This window comes from Eriocheir sinensis, chromosome 64 (assembly GCF_024679095.1).
Source record: "Eriocheir sinensis breed Jianghai 21 chromosome 64, ASM2467909v1, whole genome shotgun sequence".
Taxonomy (NCBI): Eukaryota; Metazoa; Arthropoda; class Malacostraca; order Decapoda; family Varunidae; genus Eriocheir; species Eriocheir sinensis.
The window spans coordinates 9,927,303-9,945,722 of NC_066572.1; the positions used below are offsets into that span (position 1 = coordinate 9,927,303).

At 43.0% G+C, this 18,420-nt stretch overlaps 2 protein-coding genes and 1 long non-coding RNA gene across 4 annotated transcripts in view; 1 reads left to right on the forward strand and 2 right to left on the reverse strand.

Moving 5' to 3' along the window:
* The window catches only part of LOC126987401 (zinc finger protein OZF-like), a 179,113-nt gene that overhangs the window by 77,492 nt on the left and 83,201 nt on the right, over positions 1-18,420 (forward strand). The window contains exon 2 of the mRNA XM_050844378.1: positions 1,602-1,801. The gene's annotated coding sequence lies outside the window, so the exon portion shown is untranslated. The remainder of the gene's footprint in view (positions 1-1,601; positions 1,802-18,420) is intronic.
* On the reverse strand, positions 7,172-10,802 carry LOC126987406 (uncharacterized). The gene is made up of 3 exons (XM_050844386.1): positions 10,372-10,802; positions 7,575-7,758; positions 7,172-7,374 (listed from the first exon to the last, which is right to left on the reverse strand). The coding sequence occupies exons 1-3, from the start codon at positions 10,390-10,392 to the stop codon at positions 7,274-7,276; spliced, it is 306 nt and encodes a 101-aa protein (XP_050700343.1). The 5' UTR covers positions 10,393-10,802; the 3' UTR covers positions 7,172-7,273.
* The window catches only part of LOC126987407 (uncharacterized), an 18,663-nt gene continuing 13,139 nt past the window's right edge, over positions 12,897-18,420 (reverse strand). Inside the window, exons 2-5 of one of the 2 annotated variants that reach the window (XR_007740885.1) lie at positions 16,787-16,953; positions 15,235-15,417; positions 14,111-14,169; positions 12,897-13,282 (exon numbers count right to left, since the gene is read on the reverse strand). This is a non-coding gene — a long non-coding RNA (uncharacterized LOC126987407). Of the gene's footprint in view, positions 13,283-14,110; positions 14,170-15,234; positions 16,052-16,786; positions 16,954-18,420 lie in introns of those variants that run through there. The other variant, XR_007740883.1, reaches the window with a different exon arrangement.

Sequence of the window (18,420 nt, forward strand, 5' to 3'; positions counted from 1 at the left end):
AATTGCCGTTTAGTTGTAGATTATATTGATACCTTACAAAAGACTGTCAGACGTTTTGTCGATTTTGTGAAATTTTTTGAAGTGTAAAAAACAAATTTTCAAGATTTTGGCTCCTTGAGATTTTTTTTTCCATTTCATGTGTCTTGCCATTTGTATTCATTTGATTGTCATGAAATGTTCACATATGATTGTTTATACCTTGTTCACTTACTGGGCCGCCAGTGTGCTGAGCAGATGTTTCACTTGTTGCATATTGGTACATCTGTGGCCCGAATAGCCCTTTCTATAAACTTTTACAAACATGAGTATATAAACAATTTGTGGGTAAATTTGTATTTATTATGACTGCAGATGTGTTGCAATGGTACCAGGTAATAAGTTCAAAATGATAAGGTAATAAATATATAGCTATGTAAAGGCATCCAAAATACATTTAAAGTTTGGTGACATTTTGCTTCCAAATATAAGCATTTCATTATGTAACAGTAATCAACTGTAGAGGCAAATGCCCCTCATATCAAACAATGTAAAAAAAAAAAAAAAAAAAAATCCTAATACATGAAAATCTTGCTTTTATAACAAAAAAAATAATGCTCCAGATCACTACTTACTAGTACTTGGAATATTAAATTATCCCAATGGTTGATTTATTATAGTGTATTTTACTGAACTGTACAGGGAAATACCACTCTGCAAATAATGTAAAAAAAAAAAATTTCCTGATAAATTAGAATTTTGCTCATAACAGAGAAGAAAATAATGTTCCCCATCCTGCTCTTCATCTGTTTCTAACTCGTCACTTTCCTCGGAGAGCTCATCATCTGGGTCATCTGAACTGACAAAAAACCTGAATCATCTGAATCACCAGATGAGGTATCCGATCGCCCTCCTTAAAAGACGGTCGGGTTCATTTCTGTTGAAAAGGAGGGAAAAAAACATTATTAATAGTTTTTTTATGTACAGCTCATCAGAATGTAAGATATTGTATCGACACAAACTCGTATAATAATCATAAAAACTACACCAAATAGCAGAACAAGACTATATCGTCAGTGCTTCGCGAACTGGTACATATATGCGCCAACCCATACCTGGTACATTGGTGCACCAATACGCGGCAGAGGGAAAAAATATTAGTGGTCCACGATATGGTATATATTTGTACCGTGGATTTTTACACTATACTACAGGCTATCTTCTCATAATGATACATAACTCCTCTCTCTGCAAAAGTCCAACGGACACTGGCGTGGTGGGCGCCGTGAAAGTTCCTCGGAGCAGGCAAGAGCGCTGAGCTGCCAAACGCGATTAATGTGTTAACAGGCCTTAAAACTATCAAGCTTGCAGCTTTGGTCGCTGGATATTGTCCATTTACGTGTAGTTCTGTCTTAGTATTGTTACGAATATCGCTTCAGATTTATTTAGGTTAGTTCAAAAGACATATTTATCAATGAATATATTATTGCATTAGTTTATTATCAGTACACGCACTATTTGCCTGTCCCGGTGGCCTGTGGCTTGCCTTCGGTGCACCCACCACCGCCCTGATCCCTCCCACCAACTTCAGTTTCCTTACCAGTCTTTTTTTTTTTTTTTTTCAGCACATGACTTTGTGTCCCAATGTCCACCACTGGTGTTAGTGTTGAAGTGAGGCATCGAGACAGTTGCTGTGGTCAGTACTTGTTCCGTCCCTGCTGCCGCTGACTTCAGGACTCCTTGGTGCATCCCTCGCCTTGCCTGCTCAATTGGTCACTGAATGTGGCTTTGAAGCAACCTCGCCGCCTTCTCCAGCATCTCCGAGGTTCCTCAAGGCCAGCCAACTCCTCACATCCAGAGTAGTGTTGCAGTGGAGGCTGCAATGCGGGACAGCAGCTGGAGTGGCTGGGATCAGCAGGAGCAGACTGCTACTGGTGTGAGGTTCAGGAGTGATAAAAAACACCACCAACACAACCACCAACAACAACAACAACTGCTGGCCTCTTCATCCACAAAGGGGGAAGTTTGAATTTCAGAAGTGTGAGAAGATCTGAGAATGAGAGCAAGTTTACTGACCAAAGCCAAGAGTGTGAGAAAAGACATGCAGGGAAGGATGACCTCAACAAATACACCCACACACTCTGGTGTAAGACCTCATGAAAGTCGGGAGTGTGGCAAAAGGTTTAGTAATAGGAGTAACCCCAAACATCACACCCTTACACACACTGGTGCAAGAAACCATGAGTGTGAAGTTTGTGGGAAATGTTTCAGTCAGAAGGGTCACCTCAACACACACACCCTTACACACACCAGTGCAAGAAATCATGAGTGTGAAGTTTGTGGGAAATGTTTCAGTCACAAGGGTAACCTCAAATTACACACTCTTACACACACTGGTGAAAGAAAGCATGAGTGTGAAGTTTGTGGGAAATGTTTCAGTCACAAGGGTAACCTCAAATTACACACTCTTACACACACTGGTGAAAGAAATCATGAGTGTGAAGTATGTGGGAAATGTTTCAGTCTGAAGGGTACCCTCAAGAAACACACCCTTACACACACTGGTGAAAGAAATCATGAGTGTGAAGTTTGTGGGAAATGTTTCAGTCTGAAGGGTACCCTCAAGAAACACACTCTTACACACACTGGTGAAAGAAATCATGAGTGTGAAGTTTGTGGGAAATGTTTCAGTCGGAAGTATAACCTCAAATTACACACTCTTACACACACTGGTGAAAGAAATCATGAGTGTGAAATTTGTGGAAAATGTTTCAGTCGGAAGGGTACCCTCAAATTACACACTCTTACACACACTGGTGAAAGAAATCAAGAGTGTAAAGTTTGTGGAAAATGTTTCAGTCGGAAGGGTACCCTCAAATTACACCTTGTTACACACAGTGGTGAAAGAAATCATGAGTGTGAAGTTTGTGGAAAATGTTTCAGTCAGAAGGGTACCCTCAAATTACACCTTGTTACACACACTGATGCAAGAAGTCATGAGTGTGAAGTTTGTGGGAAATGTTTCAGTCAGAAGGGTACCCTCAAGAAACACACCCTTACACACACTGGTGAAAGAAATCATGAGTGTGAAGTTTGTGGGAAATATTTCAGTCGGGAGGATAGCCTCAAATTACACCTTGTTACACACACTGATGCAAGAAGTCATGAGTGTGAAGTTTGTGGGAAAAGGTTCAAACTGAAGAGTATATTGGACAGGCACGTCTTCAGACACTCTGGTCATAAAGGGTTCAAGTGCGATGTTTGTGGGAAATGTTTCATGACTAAGGGTGAGATTGTCAAGCACATGAAGGTCCACTTCTCCTGAGGTGCTGTGCTGATTCAGTTCTGCTGTGTGTGTGAGTGCAAGTGTTTGTTGTGGTGGTGTTACAGGGCTGTGTGTAGCACAGAGAACAGAAAATATTCATCTGTTGGAACAAATGGTGACTGTGACGGCATGATCTGTTATTCACTTTCCACCCCAGGCTTCATGTGGTTGATGGGTCCTGTGAAAGGTCTGATCTTTTTGGTGACTGTGCTGGGCTGGCTGTTGTGGCCTGGGCTTATTGGTCAAGTGTGTGTGTGTTAATAGTAATAATATAGTGTATTTGGTCTTACCAGCTGCTAAGCTAAAAATGTACACATTATAAACACATTGTAAAGAACAGTAGGTAGGGGTTCAGGGATCTAACACATCAGTGGGAGGTTGGAATGATAGTGGTGGGAGGGTTGAGTGCAGTGTGGTGGTGCCTGGGAGGGGAGGACATCCTCTTCCAGATGGTGGCAAGGTGTTAGTCCCAAGGTGTGACATTCATGTAGGTGTGAAAGAGGGGTGACGATATGATTGAGCACATGCTACTTGAGTGATGTATGTATATAAGAGAAAAGGGATTATGGTAACAGTTGTGACTGAATGGAATAGGATGTTGGAGAGGGATGTAAAAAGGTTAAATGCATGCAATATTATTTCAGCTGAGGTCATTTTCAAAGCAGACAATTGTTGTCATTCAGTACATCATGTCATTCTTAATCATCAGAAATCATTTTCAAGACTCAATTCTGACCTGTCACATTGCGTAGATCTTGTCATTCTTAGTCAGTTGAGGTCATCTTGAAGCCAACAATTCTTGTTTCATAGTTCAATTCTTGTCATTTTCCCTCTTTTTGTTCCTCAGATATATTTTTCAAATTAATATCATATTTATTTCCATTTATTTCATTTTGGGAGCAGGCATAAAGGCCAGGTTATGTTAGGTTACCTTATATTTAGTTTAATTAGGTCAGATGAGGTTAGGTTACATTTAATTTGATTAGGGTAGTTAGTTTTAATTGTGTTCAATGAATGTGTAATATGCTTCAGTTATATAATGTGTACTCGCCATTGCCAATGGAGCTTGGGAATAATAACACATGACTTAGGCCCGATTTTTTAAACGTGAAGTTTGCATTTGCTAATACTAATGTAGCTGATTCTTCGTATGTCTCGTTTTTTAAACCACTTTCAGCCGTGGTGTTAGTGTCAACTCGTAGGAGACACCACGGGTTCCTATAAGAATCGGCGGGTTGTCCAACCCCACCCCAACAAGAACCACCAATAATATTCACGAATCATGTGCGATTGAAAGTAATGTTAAAAATATGATAATATATCAATATGTTTAAGTGCAAACGAAAAATAGTGTACATAATCGTAAGGAAGAGATTAAGGTGTTTATTAGAGTGCGCGTTCGGGCTCCCTTAACCCCGTTGACACTGGTGAGTTATGGGTCTGTTTAGTGTTTACATTGTTCACCCGCACCGGGACGTCCATCACCCCTTCAAGGTTTACATCATTTTCACATGGTAAGTACAACATTTAAGTAATTTTTGAATGCATAAAAACACCAAGCTTTAGTAATTCTTGGTCAGAACCATGTTATATGCTCTTGTGCTCTATCAAGCTTGGGCCAGCTGGTACATCCCGCCAGTTTCAGTAAATAATTATTCCATTGCAGGCATTTGCGGCATATCTGGAACTCCTCGATCTTGTGGGTCAAGTTGAGGAGGTGAGGCTTCCCAGAGTTGTTCCCAGAGACCGGCAAAACCCATTCACCTGTCTCTCTGAGGAGGACTTCATAGATCGCTACCGTCTCTCACCAGCTTGCACACTCCAACTGCTTGAGAATGTACAGCCCCAACTACCCAGAGCACGAGATGGCAGAGGTGTGTGTGTGTTCCCTACTCTTTTTAGCCTATCAAAGTATTGAGCTTCTCACATGGTAAATAATCAACTGAGAACCACTGTATTTCGTGTCTTGTGCAAGGTTCATTCCAATGTTTAATTTTCACAAATTACCAATCACTCAACATTCAAGATGCAACAGGACATTTAAAAACCTGCTTTTATTTTGAAATAGAAATGAGCATTAGCAATGTAAATCTACTCATTTGAAATAGAAATGAGCATTAGCAATGTAAATCTACTCATTTGAAATGGAAATGAACAGTAGTAATTCTGCCTTTTTCCTTTTTCTGTATAGCCCTATATCAGAAATGTCATGAAAGCCAATAGAACATGGGTCATGTGTTCCCAGGTAGAACTGGAAATAACCATGCAAGTTATACCTAACCAATAATATCTCTCCTCCTCAGGCTGCAGTGTTCCTGGTCACCTGCAGCTTCTTGTAGCATTACGCTACTTTGCCAGCGGGAACTTCCAGTTAACCATGGCAGACTGTTTGGAGATGTCTGCTTCTTCAGTCTGCAAATTTGTTCACCGCATAGCTGTTATACTAGCACGCATGTCACCTAATTACATCAAGTTTCCTGAACCTGCCAATACACGTCAGGTAGCAGAGGACTTTCATGCTGTCGCTGGCATGCCTGGTGTCATCGGCTGTATTGATGGAACATTGATTCCAATTGTGAGTCCTGGCGGAGACACTGCAGAATTATACCGCTGTAGGAAGGGTTACCTCGCCCTAAATGTCATGGCAGTTTGCGATGAAAAAATGCGTTTCACTAATGTCATTAGTAGTTGGCCAGGAAGTGTCCATGACAGCCGCATTTTTGATAATTCTAGGCTTTGTCAGAAATTAGAATATGAAGGTTACTCAGGTTATCTTTTGGGAGATTCAGGGTACGCATGCAAGTCTTACTTGTTGACTCCGGCACTGGATCCCCAAACTGAACAAGAAAACAGATATAATGCATCACATATACGCACACGCAACACTGGAGGAATCTGACAAATAAATATTATTTTTGTATATGTTCCTCTTTTATTGCAAACCTAATTTAGCATAATACAAAAATCTGTCGCCTATTCTTAATATTTTTCTTGTAAATAGCAGGCGGCATGTTTGACACTGTCTGCTGCATCCTTGATGCTGTTTGCTGCCATTATAACACTTTCCGCAGCCTGGCAAACTATCCGTATAGCTTTTAGTGACTCCTCTTTTAAGCTGTCACAGGTTTCACTAATTTTTGCATAGGCTGCCTTTTCACTGACAGCCTGGCGCCTTTTCGGAGGATGCTTGCGACGGGCGTAGCGGACAGCTGCTGCAGCTCCAGATGTCTGCAATCTCTCGGGCACGGAAGTGTTATCGGGCTCCTGAGTTACAGGCTCGTCACTTTCCCCAATGAATTCTGGAATGGAGATTGATATCAATACCTACATAACTTGGCAATCCCCTACAAGACTAAGCACACCACTCTTAACCCCCACAGCACCTGACGGAAAGAGAAGGTCCTCAATGTATAGTGGATCAGCCACACCGCTATTGATGTGAACTAAACTAAACATGAAAGGGTGCAGAGTTTAGGTCAAAGCTGTGATAAGCAACAATCCAACTCAGGCAATACCAACAAAACATAGTTATTTGACCATATTTGATGTGCATGCGGAAGTCAGATAAAGATCACTGATGTACAGTAATAATATTAACTATAATTTAGAAAAGCAGTGAAAGAAGGTTACACTCGAAACTGGACTGTGGTAACTATCATGATATTACTCTATTGATAAAATGTATGAGTCACATAGAATCATATGAAAAGTAGCAAGATATTAATTAATTATAATTATAGTCCAACCAAATTGTCAAGTCCGTTTGGGCATAGGCTCCCGCGGGTCCATTTTTCCCCTCTGCTCTGCCACACAGTCCCAACACCTATTTTTTCCTATCATATGTTACCTTTACCTTACATATGAGAGGAAGAGATAGGTGTTGGGACTGTGGCAGAGCCCAAACGGACTCGACAATTTGGCTGGACTATAAGTGCTTAAGTCATATTCCTTAGGAATAAACTAAACCACGATTCAGAGAAAGAAGTCATGTTCCGAGGCGTCTTGTTGATGAGCATATTCCACAATACGTAGAATGGTTTTCACAAACGAAGGAACCTCTGGCTGCCATTGCTCTGCTCTTCCATGAAGTGCCGATGGAGACGAGACCAAAAGATAAAATTCATAATCAGAAGTAAATCTATCTAATTCTATTAATGTGTTGCATTTCCAGAATCTTACAAGTTACATCTATATTAAAATGCACCATGTATTAAGGAAATTACTTCAAAACAACGTGGTAGTACTATACGTATATATAAATACTGGAACTTACCAACTTCAGAGGCATCCACGACCACAATGTTTGGATCCAGGGTGTCACACTGCTGGGTCGCAGGTTCCAGCTCCCGCGAGAGGGTTGACATGATCAGCTGGTCTTCTTTAAGTGGTGAAGGCATGGGTTTCCCTCCACCAGTTGCAAACATGTGCTGCACACGGTGGCTGTGGTTCTTCTTTGCCTTATGAAAGGAATAAGATGATATATATTACAAAAACGGTTACAAATCACAACCCTCACCAAAGTCACTCTCCACACCCTCACCACCATCAGTCTACACACCCTCACTCTCCACACCCTCACCACCATCAGTCTACACACCCTCACTCTCCACACCCTCAACACCATCAGTCTACACACCCTCACTCTCCACACCCTCACCACCATCAGTCTACACACCCTCACTCTCCACACCCTCACCACCATCAGTCTCCACACCCTCACTCTCCACACCCTCACTCTCCACACCCTCACTACCCTCACTCTCCACACCCTCAACACCATCAGTCTCCACACCCTCAACACCATCAGTCTACACACCCTCACTCTCCACACCCTCAACACCATCAGTCTCCACACCCTCACCACCATCAGTCTACACACCCTCACTCTCCACACCCTCACCACCATCACTCTCCACACCCTCACTACCCTCACTCTCCACACCCTCACTCTCCACACCCTCACTACCCTCACTCTCCACACCCTCACTCTCCACACCCTCACTCTCCACACCCTCACTACCCTCACTCTCCACACCCTCAACACCATCAGTCTACACACCCTCACTCTCCACACCCTCAACACCATCAGTCTCCACACCCTCAACACCATCAGTCTACACACCCTCACTCTCCACACCCTCACCACCATCAGTCTCCACACCCTCAACACCATCAGTCTACACACCCTCACTCTCCACACCCTCACTACCCTCACTCTCCACACCCTCAACACCCTCACTCCACTCCCTCTCCACCATCACTCTCCACACCCTCACTCTCCACACCCTCAACACCATCAGTCTACACACCCTCACTCTCCACACCCTCACCACCATCAGTCTACACACCCTCACCACCATCACTCTCCACACCCTCACCACCATCAGTCTCCACACCCTCACCACCAACCCACTCCACACCCTCACCACCATCACTCTCCACACCCTCACCACCATCACTCTCCACACCCTCACCACCATCACTCCACACCCTCACCACCATCAGTCTCCACACCCTCACCACCATCAGTCTCCACACCCTCACCACCATCAGTCTACACACCCTCACCACCATCACTCTCCACACCCTCACCACCATCAGTCTACACACCCTCACCACCATCACTCTCCACACCCTCACCACCATCAGTCTCCACACCCTCACCACCATCACTCTCCACACCCTCACCACCATCACTCTCCACACCCTCACCACCATCACTCTCCACACCCTCAACACCATCAGTCTACACACCCTCACCACCATCAGTCTACACACCCTCACCACCATCACTCTCCACACCCTCACCACCATCACTCTCCACACCCTCACCACCATCAGTCTCCACACCCTCACCACCATCACTCTCCACACCCTCACCACCATCACTCTACACACCCTCACCACCATCACTCTCCACACCCTCACCACCATCAGTCTCCACACCCTCACCACCATCAGTCCACACCCCACCACCATCCTCTCCACACCCTCACCACCATCACTCTCCACACCCTCACCCACCACCATCACTCTCCACACCCTCACCACCATCCTCTCCACACCACCTCTCCACACCACCACCATCACCACACACCCTCACCACCATCACTCTCCACACCCTCACTACCCTCACTCTCCACACCCTCACCACCATCACTCTCCACACCCTCACTACCCTCACTCTCCACACCCTCACTACCCTCACTCTCCACACCCTCACCACCATCACTCTCCACACCCTCACTACCCTCACTCTCCACACCCTCACCACCATCACTCCACACCCTCACCACCATCACTCTCCACACCCTCACCACCATCACTCTCCACACCCTCACCACCATCACTCTCCACACCCTCACCACCATCACTCTCCACACCCTCACCACCATCACTCTCCACACCCTCACCACCATCACTCTCCACACCCTCACCACCATCACTCTCCACACCCTCAACACCATCACTCTCCACACCCTCACCACCATCAGTCTCCACACCCTCACCACCATCACTCTCCACACCCTCACCACCATCACTCTCCACACCCTCAACACCATCAGTCTCCACACCCTCACTCTCCACACCCTCAACACCATCACTCTCCACACCCTCACCACCATCAGTCTACACACCCTCACTCTCCACACCCTCACCACCATCAGTCTCCACACCCTCACTCTCCACACCCTCAACACCATCAGTCTACACACCCTCACTCTCCACACCCTCAACACCATCAGTCTACACACCCTCACTCTCCACACCCTCAACACCATCAGTCTACACACCCTCACTCTCCACACCCTCAACACCATCAGTCTCCACACCCTCACCACCATCAGTCTACACACCCTCACTCTCCACACCCTCAACACCATCAGTCTCCACACCCTCACCACCATCAGTCTACACACCCTCACTCTCCACACCCTCAACACCATCAGTCTACACACCCTCACTCTCCACACCCTCAACACCATCAGTCTCCACTCCCTCACCATCATCAGTCTCCACGCCCTCACCACCATCACTCCACAGCCTCTCTCCATGCAATATGTTCTTACCTCATCTTCGTGTATTCCCATGCTCGTTTAAGTTGTTTCTCCGACTTGGGATCGGCCGGGTAATTCAGGCTGAAGGCTGCAGCAATCTCTTGCCACGCCTTGACCTTCTCAAGGGTGACCGCCATCCCATGAGACTTGTCCTGCAGGACAGGCTTCTCCGACACCAGCTCCAGCAGGAATTTCTTTTGCCCTTGGCTGAGTGGTGCTCCTTTGCCTGGTGTCGCCATGTCGGTGTTTCTCTTGTGGGCTGCAACTCCAGACTGATCTGCTGCTCTGGTAGGACCAAAGAGACTATATACGAAGAGATAGTGGTATGTAGTAATTCCTCGGGCGTGCGGAAGTAGCGCCATCTATTGCAGCCCACCAAAAACGTCACTTTTCAGGGGTAGCTTAACTATTTTTGAAGTACCTGCCACAGCACCCTATCCAGCCTTCACATTTTTTTTTATTGTAAAATGATTTACTAATGGGGTAAAGAAAAATATATTTGTTCTTATGTTTTATTAGGTATTATCTACACTATATCAATTTTTTTTTTTTAGGAAAAATATGATATTGAAATCATTATATAATATATATATATATATATATATATATATATATATATATATATATATATATATATATATATATATATATATATATATATATATATATATATATATATATATATATATATATATATTTGTGTGTGTGTGTGTAGCAAATATATCCAGTGCTTTAAATACAAGCAAAGCGTACAACATTCTATGCATGCTAAATTACTATAATGCCTTTGCAACTGTGGTAACCTGGATGTCACACTGGTCCTGTGTCCCAGGGTAATGGGTTCCTAACACCACAGGCTCATGGGCTAATGTTACAGAGATGAGCACCGAGGCCACGTGCTGCTACAGCGTATGCCCCAGCCTTACCTTTTTACCTTTTGCAAAATGCTCTTAGCTGAGTAAAAATATCATACTAACTGTACAAGTGCCAGATAATGGCAAGCATTGCATACTGCTTGACAGGGCAGAGAACAAAAGCTTCTAAGCATTACAACTGAAATAAACAATGGGAGACACTCAAAGCTTGTTAACTGAACATGACCCAATTTATAACAGGCAAAACCAACAATGGTGCGTTATATACAATGAAAACTGTATAAAAATGTTGCAAGGCACATCAATATAAGAGCAAAGCATCATAAAACATGCTGAAATACATGATGGAGGACATCAAGAAGGTAACACATAAGTTGTCTTAAATGGAATGCAATAACTTGGTGGTCCTGGGAGACAGGCGAGCCTGGAGGTGAAAATGGAATGTAGGACACGGTATGATCTCACAAGCTCTGACCTTGGTGTCTGGGTCATGAAGATATTAAGCTCAGTAGACACAACTATGCAGCGGAGGCACATATGATAAAAGCAAATGAGACAAAATAAGGCAACTCATAGTGTAAGAAAATAGCAGGAAAGTTATGCTGCAGTATGTGACACACCAAATTACAGGGCAGAGAGTGATATGTATTTCATAGGCTACATCAGTAAACATGTAGCATTTATTGCAGGAAGCCAACATTAAACGTGTATGTAATAAAATATATGTTTTATGCACACATTAAAGTTGGATGTAATAAAATATATGTTTTTAGCACACATTAAAGTTGGATGTAATAAAATCATTTGATATGAAACTCCTTGAACTGGCCAACCAAACAAACCACTCTCTGCCCCCCCCCCCTTCAAAAAGCATAATTTTACACAAGGTTTATGAGGCATTAGTCAAGAATATCAACTGCCATTACATTTTGTAAATCATACCTATGTGATTATGTATATCATATAAAGCAGAAAAAAATTTGCAAGCTGTAATACAAACAAGATTAGTCCTGGAAGCCACATTGATGCCAGACACGTGATGATAGACACTTAGTGTGATGAAATTACATGCTGTATTTCACATTATGAAACCAAGCCAAGTGTCACTGCAGGACATATTAGGTAAGGCAGACACCAAAAGCTTGCTACCTGAACAAGATTAAATATAACAGGCAAAATCCACAATAAAGTATTGCGTACTGTTGGGTAGGGAAGAGAACAAATGCTTCCAAGCATTACACCTGAAATAAACAATGGCAGATATTCAAAGCTTGTGAACTGAACAAGATTTGATTTATAATAGGCAAAACCAACAATGGTGCATTACATGCGATATCTGGCAGGGGATTCCTTGCATTACAATTGGAAAGTGGCAGACACCTAAAGCTTGTTAACTGAACAAGATCTGATTTATAACAGGCAAAACCAACAATGGTGCATTACATGTGATATCTAGCAGGGAAGATAAATGATTCCTTGCATTACAACTGGAAAGTGGCAGACACCCAAAGCTTGTTAATTGAACAAGATATGATTTATAACAAGCAAGCCCAACAATGGTGCATTACTTGCAATATTTGGCAAAGTATATGGGAAAAAATTCTTAGCGTAACAAGAGTAATACTAAATAATGGCAAATCCCACGAAGTTTCTCTTCTTTTGACAAAGCCTGTGCTTTGCTGCAGGGCTGTCAGAGTCTGTTTGCTCCAGCCAACATGTACTGAAATACCCCTGAGTCATGATTGAAGTGTTGAAACTGAAGACAAGTGAAATACTGTGCTCAGAAATCTATTAGCATTTGGACTTTGATAGTATAAGGCCAGAGCAAACCTCCTCTCTTGTAACCCATATCTCCTACTAGGCTTAGATCTTGGCATCTTGCAGCATGTTGAACCTGACCTCATAAAAAATCCATCCCTATTGGATCTAAAAAATTGCTGGCTCTGGGCAAAAACTGCCCAGGATTTGTAACAGCCTGGGCTTTGAGCTGCCTTGCCTCCCGGTGCAGACGACAGACTGTTGTGTGCAGCAATTTTCACTTTTCATGTCTGAAAATACATGAAAAAATATTTAATCACAATTAATCACAATTCTAAATAATAAAATATGTGCATGTAATTGCATTATTTTCAGTGCTATAAGGACAGTGAATCTAAGCATTGACATTATGTCTGCACGCCAGCATCGATGGAAGGCTTCACTTAGATTGCCTGACAAGAGTAATATTTTCAGGAGATGGGGGAGAGGATACAACTGGAGACTCTTGACAGATATAATGTCAAGATCTACAAGCACCCATTTACCATATATATCTTTGATGTTCAGTCCATACTAAAACATTTGTCAATGTGTTGCCACACTAAAAATATAAAAATTCCCTGCAAAAAAAAAAAAAAAAAAGGATCACATCAGAAGAATGGACAAAGGTTTGTTAGTGGCACTTCAAGGTTATGCTACCTCTTCAAAGATTGGCCAGTCATGGTTTAAAGTGGAACAGGATAAACAAGAAACAGGTAGATATCTGTGGACACTACTGTTACTATCAAATGCCAGCCTATGGCAAAATTTGAACCTATGCTATCAAAAACATAAGACCCATATGCTGATCACTCGACTAATCATAACGGTACTACACCCATAGAAACATAATAAAGAGTTTAAATTATATCATTCAAAATTTCAACCTTTTTACATACTTTTTTTTTTGAGATATGAAGCCTACTGGTGTAACAGTTGAATATTGAACTCAATTTGTATGCAGAGATGTGAAGTATGTTATTAAGCTGTAATGTTTCCAACACATTAGTTGTGATTAAAGCAACACGGAATAGTAACTAAAGAGGATAAATTATCACTGAGAACAAGAGGTTCCTTACTATATTGTGGTGAGCTTGATGGCCGAGTCAAGTTTCCTCCAACCCCATCAAGTTCACACCTGTTGAGAGGCAATTTTTTAATCAAAGTGAAAAATGGATGCAAATGGTCACTAAAACTAGTTATTATACTTGGTGTCACAAATTTGGGCAAAGAATTTAGGGAAGGACTCCTGGACTTGGCGTCACTGATGAGGTAAATGATCTCGTGCACTCATTGGGCTATAATATATACATTGTTATAATGTGTATTATTGTCTTGTTACTATATATTACCTACTGATAATGGAAATACATGTCAGGATTAATCATCAAATACAAGGAAAAAAGAATCATGTATGGAAATTGTGAGCTTTTAAGTTCATGTAACAAACAAAGTTTATTATACACAAAAAGGTTGGATACTTCAGATGTAAAAGATTTTTGGATATAACATCACTCCCTTCCTCCATATTGGTTCTTTAAAGCAAGGGTTGACTACAGCTGATTATTATTTGCGGCAGGTTACACGACACTTTTTTTAGTGCAAACCATCTGGAAATCAATGATCATTATAAGAATGCTTCTCATGAGTAGCTAAAACTTGACAACCTAGAAGGATGCACCATCAGACTGTAAAGGATAGATATATTATAAGACATAGCTACATTGGTGGATCCAAAGGGGTCCCAGGCCCCCCCAATGTTCCTGAGTGATACAGGAAAACTAGCTCAAAAGCGCGCTGCGGCTAAAACAATGCTTTGGCACAAAGTCCAGGCCGTTATACCCATTGATTTAGGTCACTCCACCAGTTTTTCAAGACCAGGACTGCCGAGAATGGCTAATCGGTAATGCTAATGCTCCTTCCACCCGACAAAAGTCTGATGTCCTCCCAAAACTCATTTCCTGGATCTACACCCAAAGACATACCGTAACATGGTTCAGTGATCATGGACAAAAAAAATGTTAAGACAATCAATATCCAATCATTTCAGGATACATAAATCAGCATCCATATGAAGGAATTCTACAACTTAAAAGTGATGTTGAGCAGGGCATGTGTCAAGTGACTTGCACAGTCTATTTTGTGAAGTCATAATTAGATTAATAACACAACAATCAACAAACACCAGATGAAGTATTCACACCAAAATCAGTACATGGAGCTGGTGCACTGCAATGGGAAGCACATTCCTGTAGCTCACCAAGAGGGTTGAATGATGCCATGTACTTCAGGGGGGGTGGCTAAATGTCTTCACCCTTGGCCTCTTTCTTGGCCTCTCCCCCTTCAGCTGCCACATTCTCTTGGATGATATCGGACGTGTTCGGATCTGTTGGGATGTGGTTGTGTTAGATGTGGAATAACATACGACAGTGGAACATGGAAGGAAAGAGTATGTTCACACGGTAAAATACAGAGATGAGGATTGCACTGCATTAGTTGAGTGATTACAAGATGTAAATTGAAATTCTTTGGATACTGAAAGGATGTACGGGGACAACTGGGTGAGAAGGGAGAGAGATGCAGATTTTTGTTATATAGCTAGATACACCAATGAAGACTTAGGACATACACATTCAGAAAGACCACAATTTTGGCTGCTAGACAGAAAAACACTAGATGTCAAAGTGCCAGGACATTGAAGGAAGTAATAATAAGAAAAGCAATAATAATTAATGAGTATAAATATATTTCTGATATTTTTGTTTATTTTAATGCTAGTATTGGAATTTTCAAACACTAAGAATATAATAAATATTGATAAATTAATTAAAATAAATACATTAATTGTACTAATACTACCACTAACAATATTAACAGCACTGCACCTAATAGACTGAGCAATAAACTGAGTCTGATATGTAACCATAATTAAACTGTCTCTGTCTGAGTGTTATGTGAAGCTTGCTCCATGCACCATGATAGGAATGGCATAGATGCATGCAGGTTGCCGAGATGCTTACAGTCACCAGCCACTTGTAGATATGGCACCAAAATGTGTTGGAAGCATTGGCGGCCAACTTCCATTTATTTAACTATTATTTTCTTTAAACAAAGGAGACAGCTCAAGAGCAACAAAGCGTACTAGAAAAAAGACCCACTACTCACCACTCCCAAACAGACAAAGTAGAGTCTTGATACACTCTTCTTGAAGGTCAAATTATAGGCAGGAGGTAATGCGGACAATGGAAGGCTGTTCCAGTTTATCAGTGTAAGGGATGAAAGAGTGGAGATATGCTGATTAACTCACAGATACTCACAGATGACTTCTGGAAGAGGCCCCTTCAGGCCTGTGACTCCAGTTCCAAACTTACTATATCCTGGTCTGGGTGCCGGACGCGCTGCATAAGATGTTTGGCAAGATATAACATGCAGTAATTGACTTAAATTAAAAAAGTATAGATTTAGGAGGGAAATGGGCAGGCATTGGTTTAATAATAGGGTGGTGGGGGAATGGAATAGACTCAGCAATCACATAGTGAGTGCAGGGACGATAGCTTGTTCTAAGAGTAGACTGGATAGCTACATGGACGAGGCTGACAGGTGGTAATGGGGAGGAATCTGGAGCTGCCGTGTGTAGGCCATTCGGCCTCTTGCCGCGGGAGGAGGGGAGGCATGCAGTTAGCAAGTTCAGAACAGCTGTCAGCGTCAAAATTATTAGAATTTCCACATTATCATTATTTATATATATCACTTACCCCGGCTGGCATCCTTCCGTAATAAATGTAGCTTCACACCAGGCTGTGTCCTCTTTATCACCACAAAGGGACATGATTCGAGGCTCCGGCTGGTAAACGTGGCGGCCGCGGCGGTGTTATGATTTTTGAACGAGGCAGCGTTGCCATCGGAGCAGAGAAAGATATTGCTGCGAATAGCGGTATAATAAACAGTATAAGTTAGACCAAGATAATTATATTCACCCACTCTTTCCCCCTACAAACCAATGACTCAATGTATATATATCATCATTACTGATGGGAGTCAGCGTGCGTGCTAAAACAATGAGTTTGGAAGAAAAAACATGATCACATAGTTTAAAAGAACGGCAGTAGGGCTACAATTCCTTGGTTCATTCCAGTATGTATACAGAAAGGTTAAACACATAAAACACATCTAACCACACATGCAGAGAAAGTAATATAATTGTGGTATAATAATATAACAATAATAGCATTACTCATGACATGCAGTCAGGCTATATCTACCTAGTAAATATATACAGTATATATAGTTCCTGCTGTTCATTTCAATATTTATCTACCATTATTTTTTTTTATTTAAAATGGGAAATAACCAGACTGAAGAAAAAAAGTAGCAACATTTGCTGCTTGATCCCATGTAGCAACACTGCTGATTGGTTCTGGGGGTTGGGGGTGGGTCTGGAGGGGGGGAGGCGCCTGAATGTAAACAAAGCTGCTCCTGCGCCATCTGTTGCAACCGACATACACCAACACCCGCCCACGGTCTCCCATAGAGGCCCCCTCTCCTGTTCTATAGTCTCCTTGGGTAGGACCGTAGGAGGAATGTAAACACCGATCAGCTGATTGGTTGGCTGGTCACACGAGACGCTTCAGAGCTGCCAACCTGTGCGGAAAGTGGGGTTGGTGTCTGCTTGGCCTAGCACCACGTAGGGTCTCCCTTTCGGTGTTTAAAAAACGCGTTCGCGATGTTAGTAAGACAGGATGCGACGTGGGCTTTGCGGTTGCTGTTTGCTAACTCGAACGTTTAAAAAAGCGGGCCCTAGCCCCGCTTCCGAGCAGTCAGGCTGAGGGGCGACCTGACGTCACAAGATGGCGCCTAGGACGTTTTTTGAACATCGCACAGGGCAGAACTTGCAACCACAATGGCGGATTTAGGACCAAATGTTGAGATACGACCGGTTGAGCATCCGGCGCCAGGGTCCTCCGTTGATGGTGGTGGAGTGCTCCCTGGGCTGAGGTCAAGGTTGGGCCGGTCTCCAGGACGCCGGCACACATCCAGGGGGTGCGGAAGAGGAGGCACTCTTGGCGCCGACTCGGACTGCTCCACAACAGCCTGGACCATAGCTTGGTAGTCGGGGTGCCTCCTCTAGCCCTTGATGGCGTCCAGGGTACGGTGGAGCAGCACCTCCCTCAGGATAGCTTGATTCATGGCAGGATGACCTGGGTGGGACTTCTCAAAGCTGGCCATCAACTCCAGCTCCTCAGGGTCTCACCGTACCTTGGGACGAGAATCAAGCCTCTCGACCTCAGCAGCGTGAAACACGGTTGGGTGCATACGTCTCTCGTAATCCTTGTTGCTAGTATTCCGCAGGTGGTGGCTGAATAGTTAGCGTGACGGCCCCGCGCTCAGG

Coding starts and splice junctions, on each gene's coding strand:
- LOC126987406 (XM_050844386.1), bottom strand. CDS start 10,392: ATGGGAATACACGAAGATGAG. Junction 7,759..10,371: donor TGGGAATACACGAAGATGAG/GTAAGAACATAT, acceptor TCCTTTCATAAG/GCAAAGAAGAACCACAGCCA. Junction 7,375..7,574: donor CGTGGATGCCTCTGAAGTTG/GTAAGTTCCAGT, acceptor ATGGAAGAGCAG/AGCAATGGCAGCCAGAGGTT.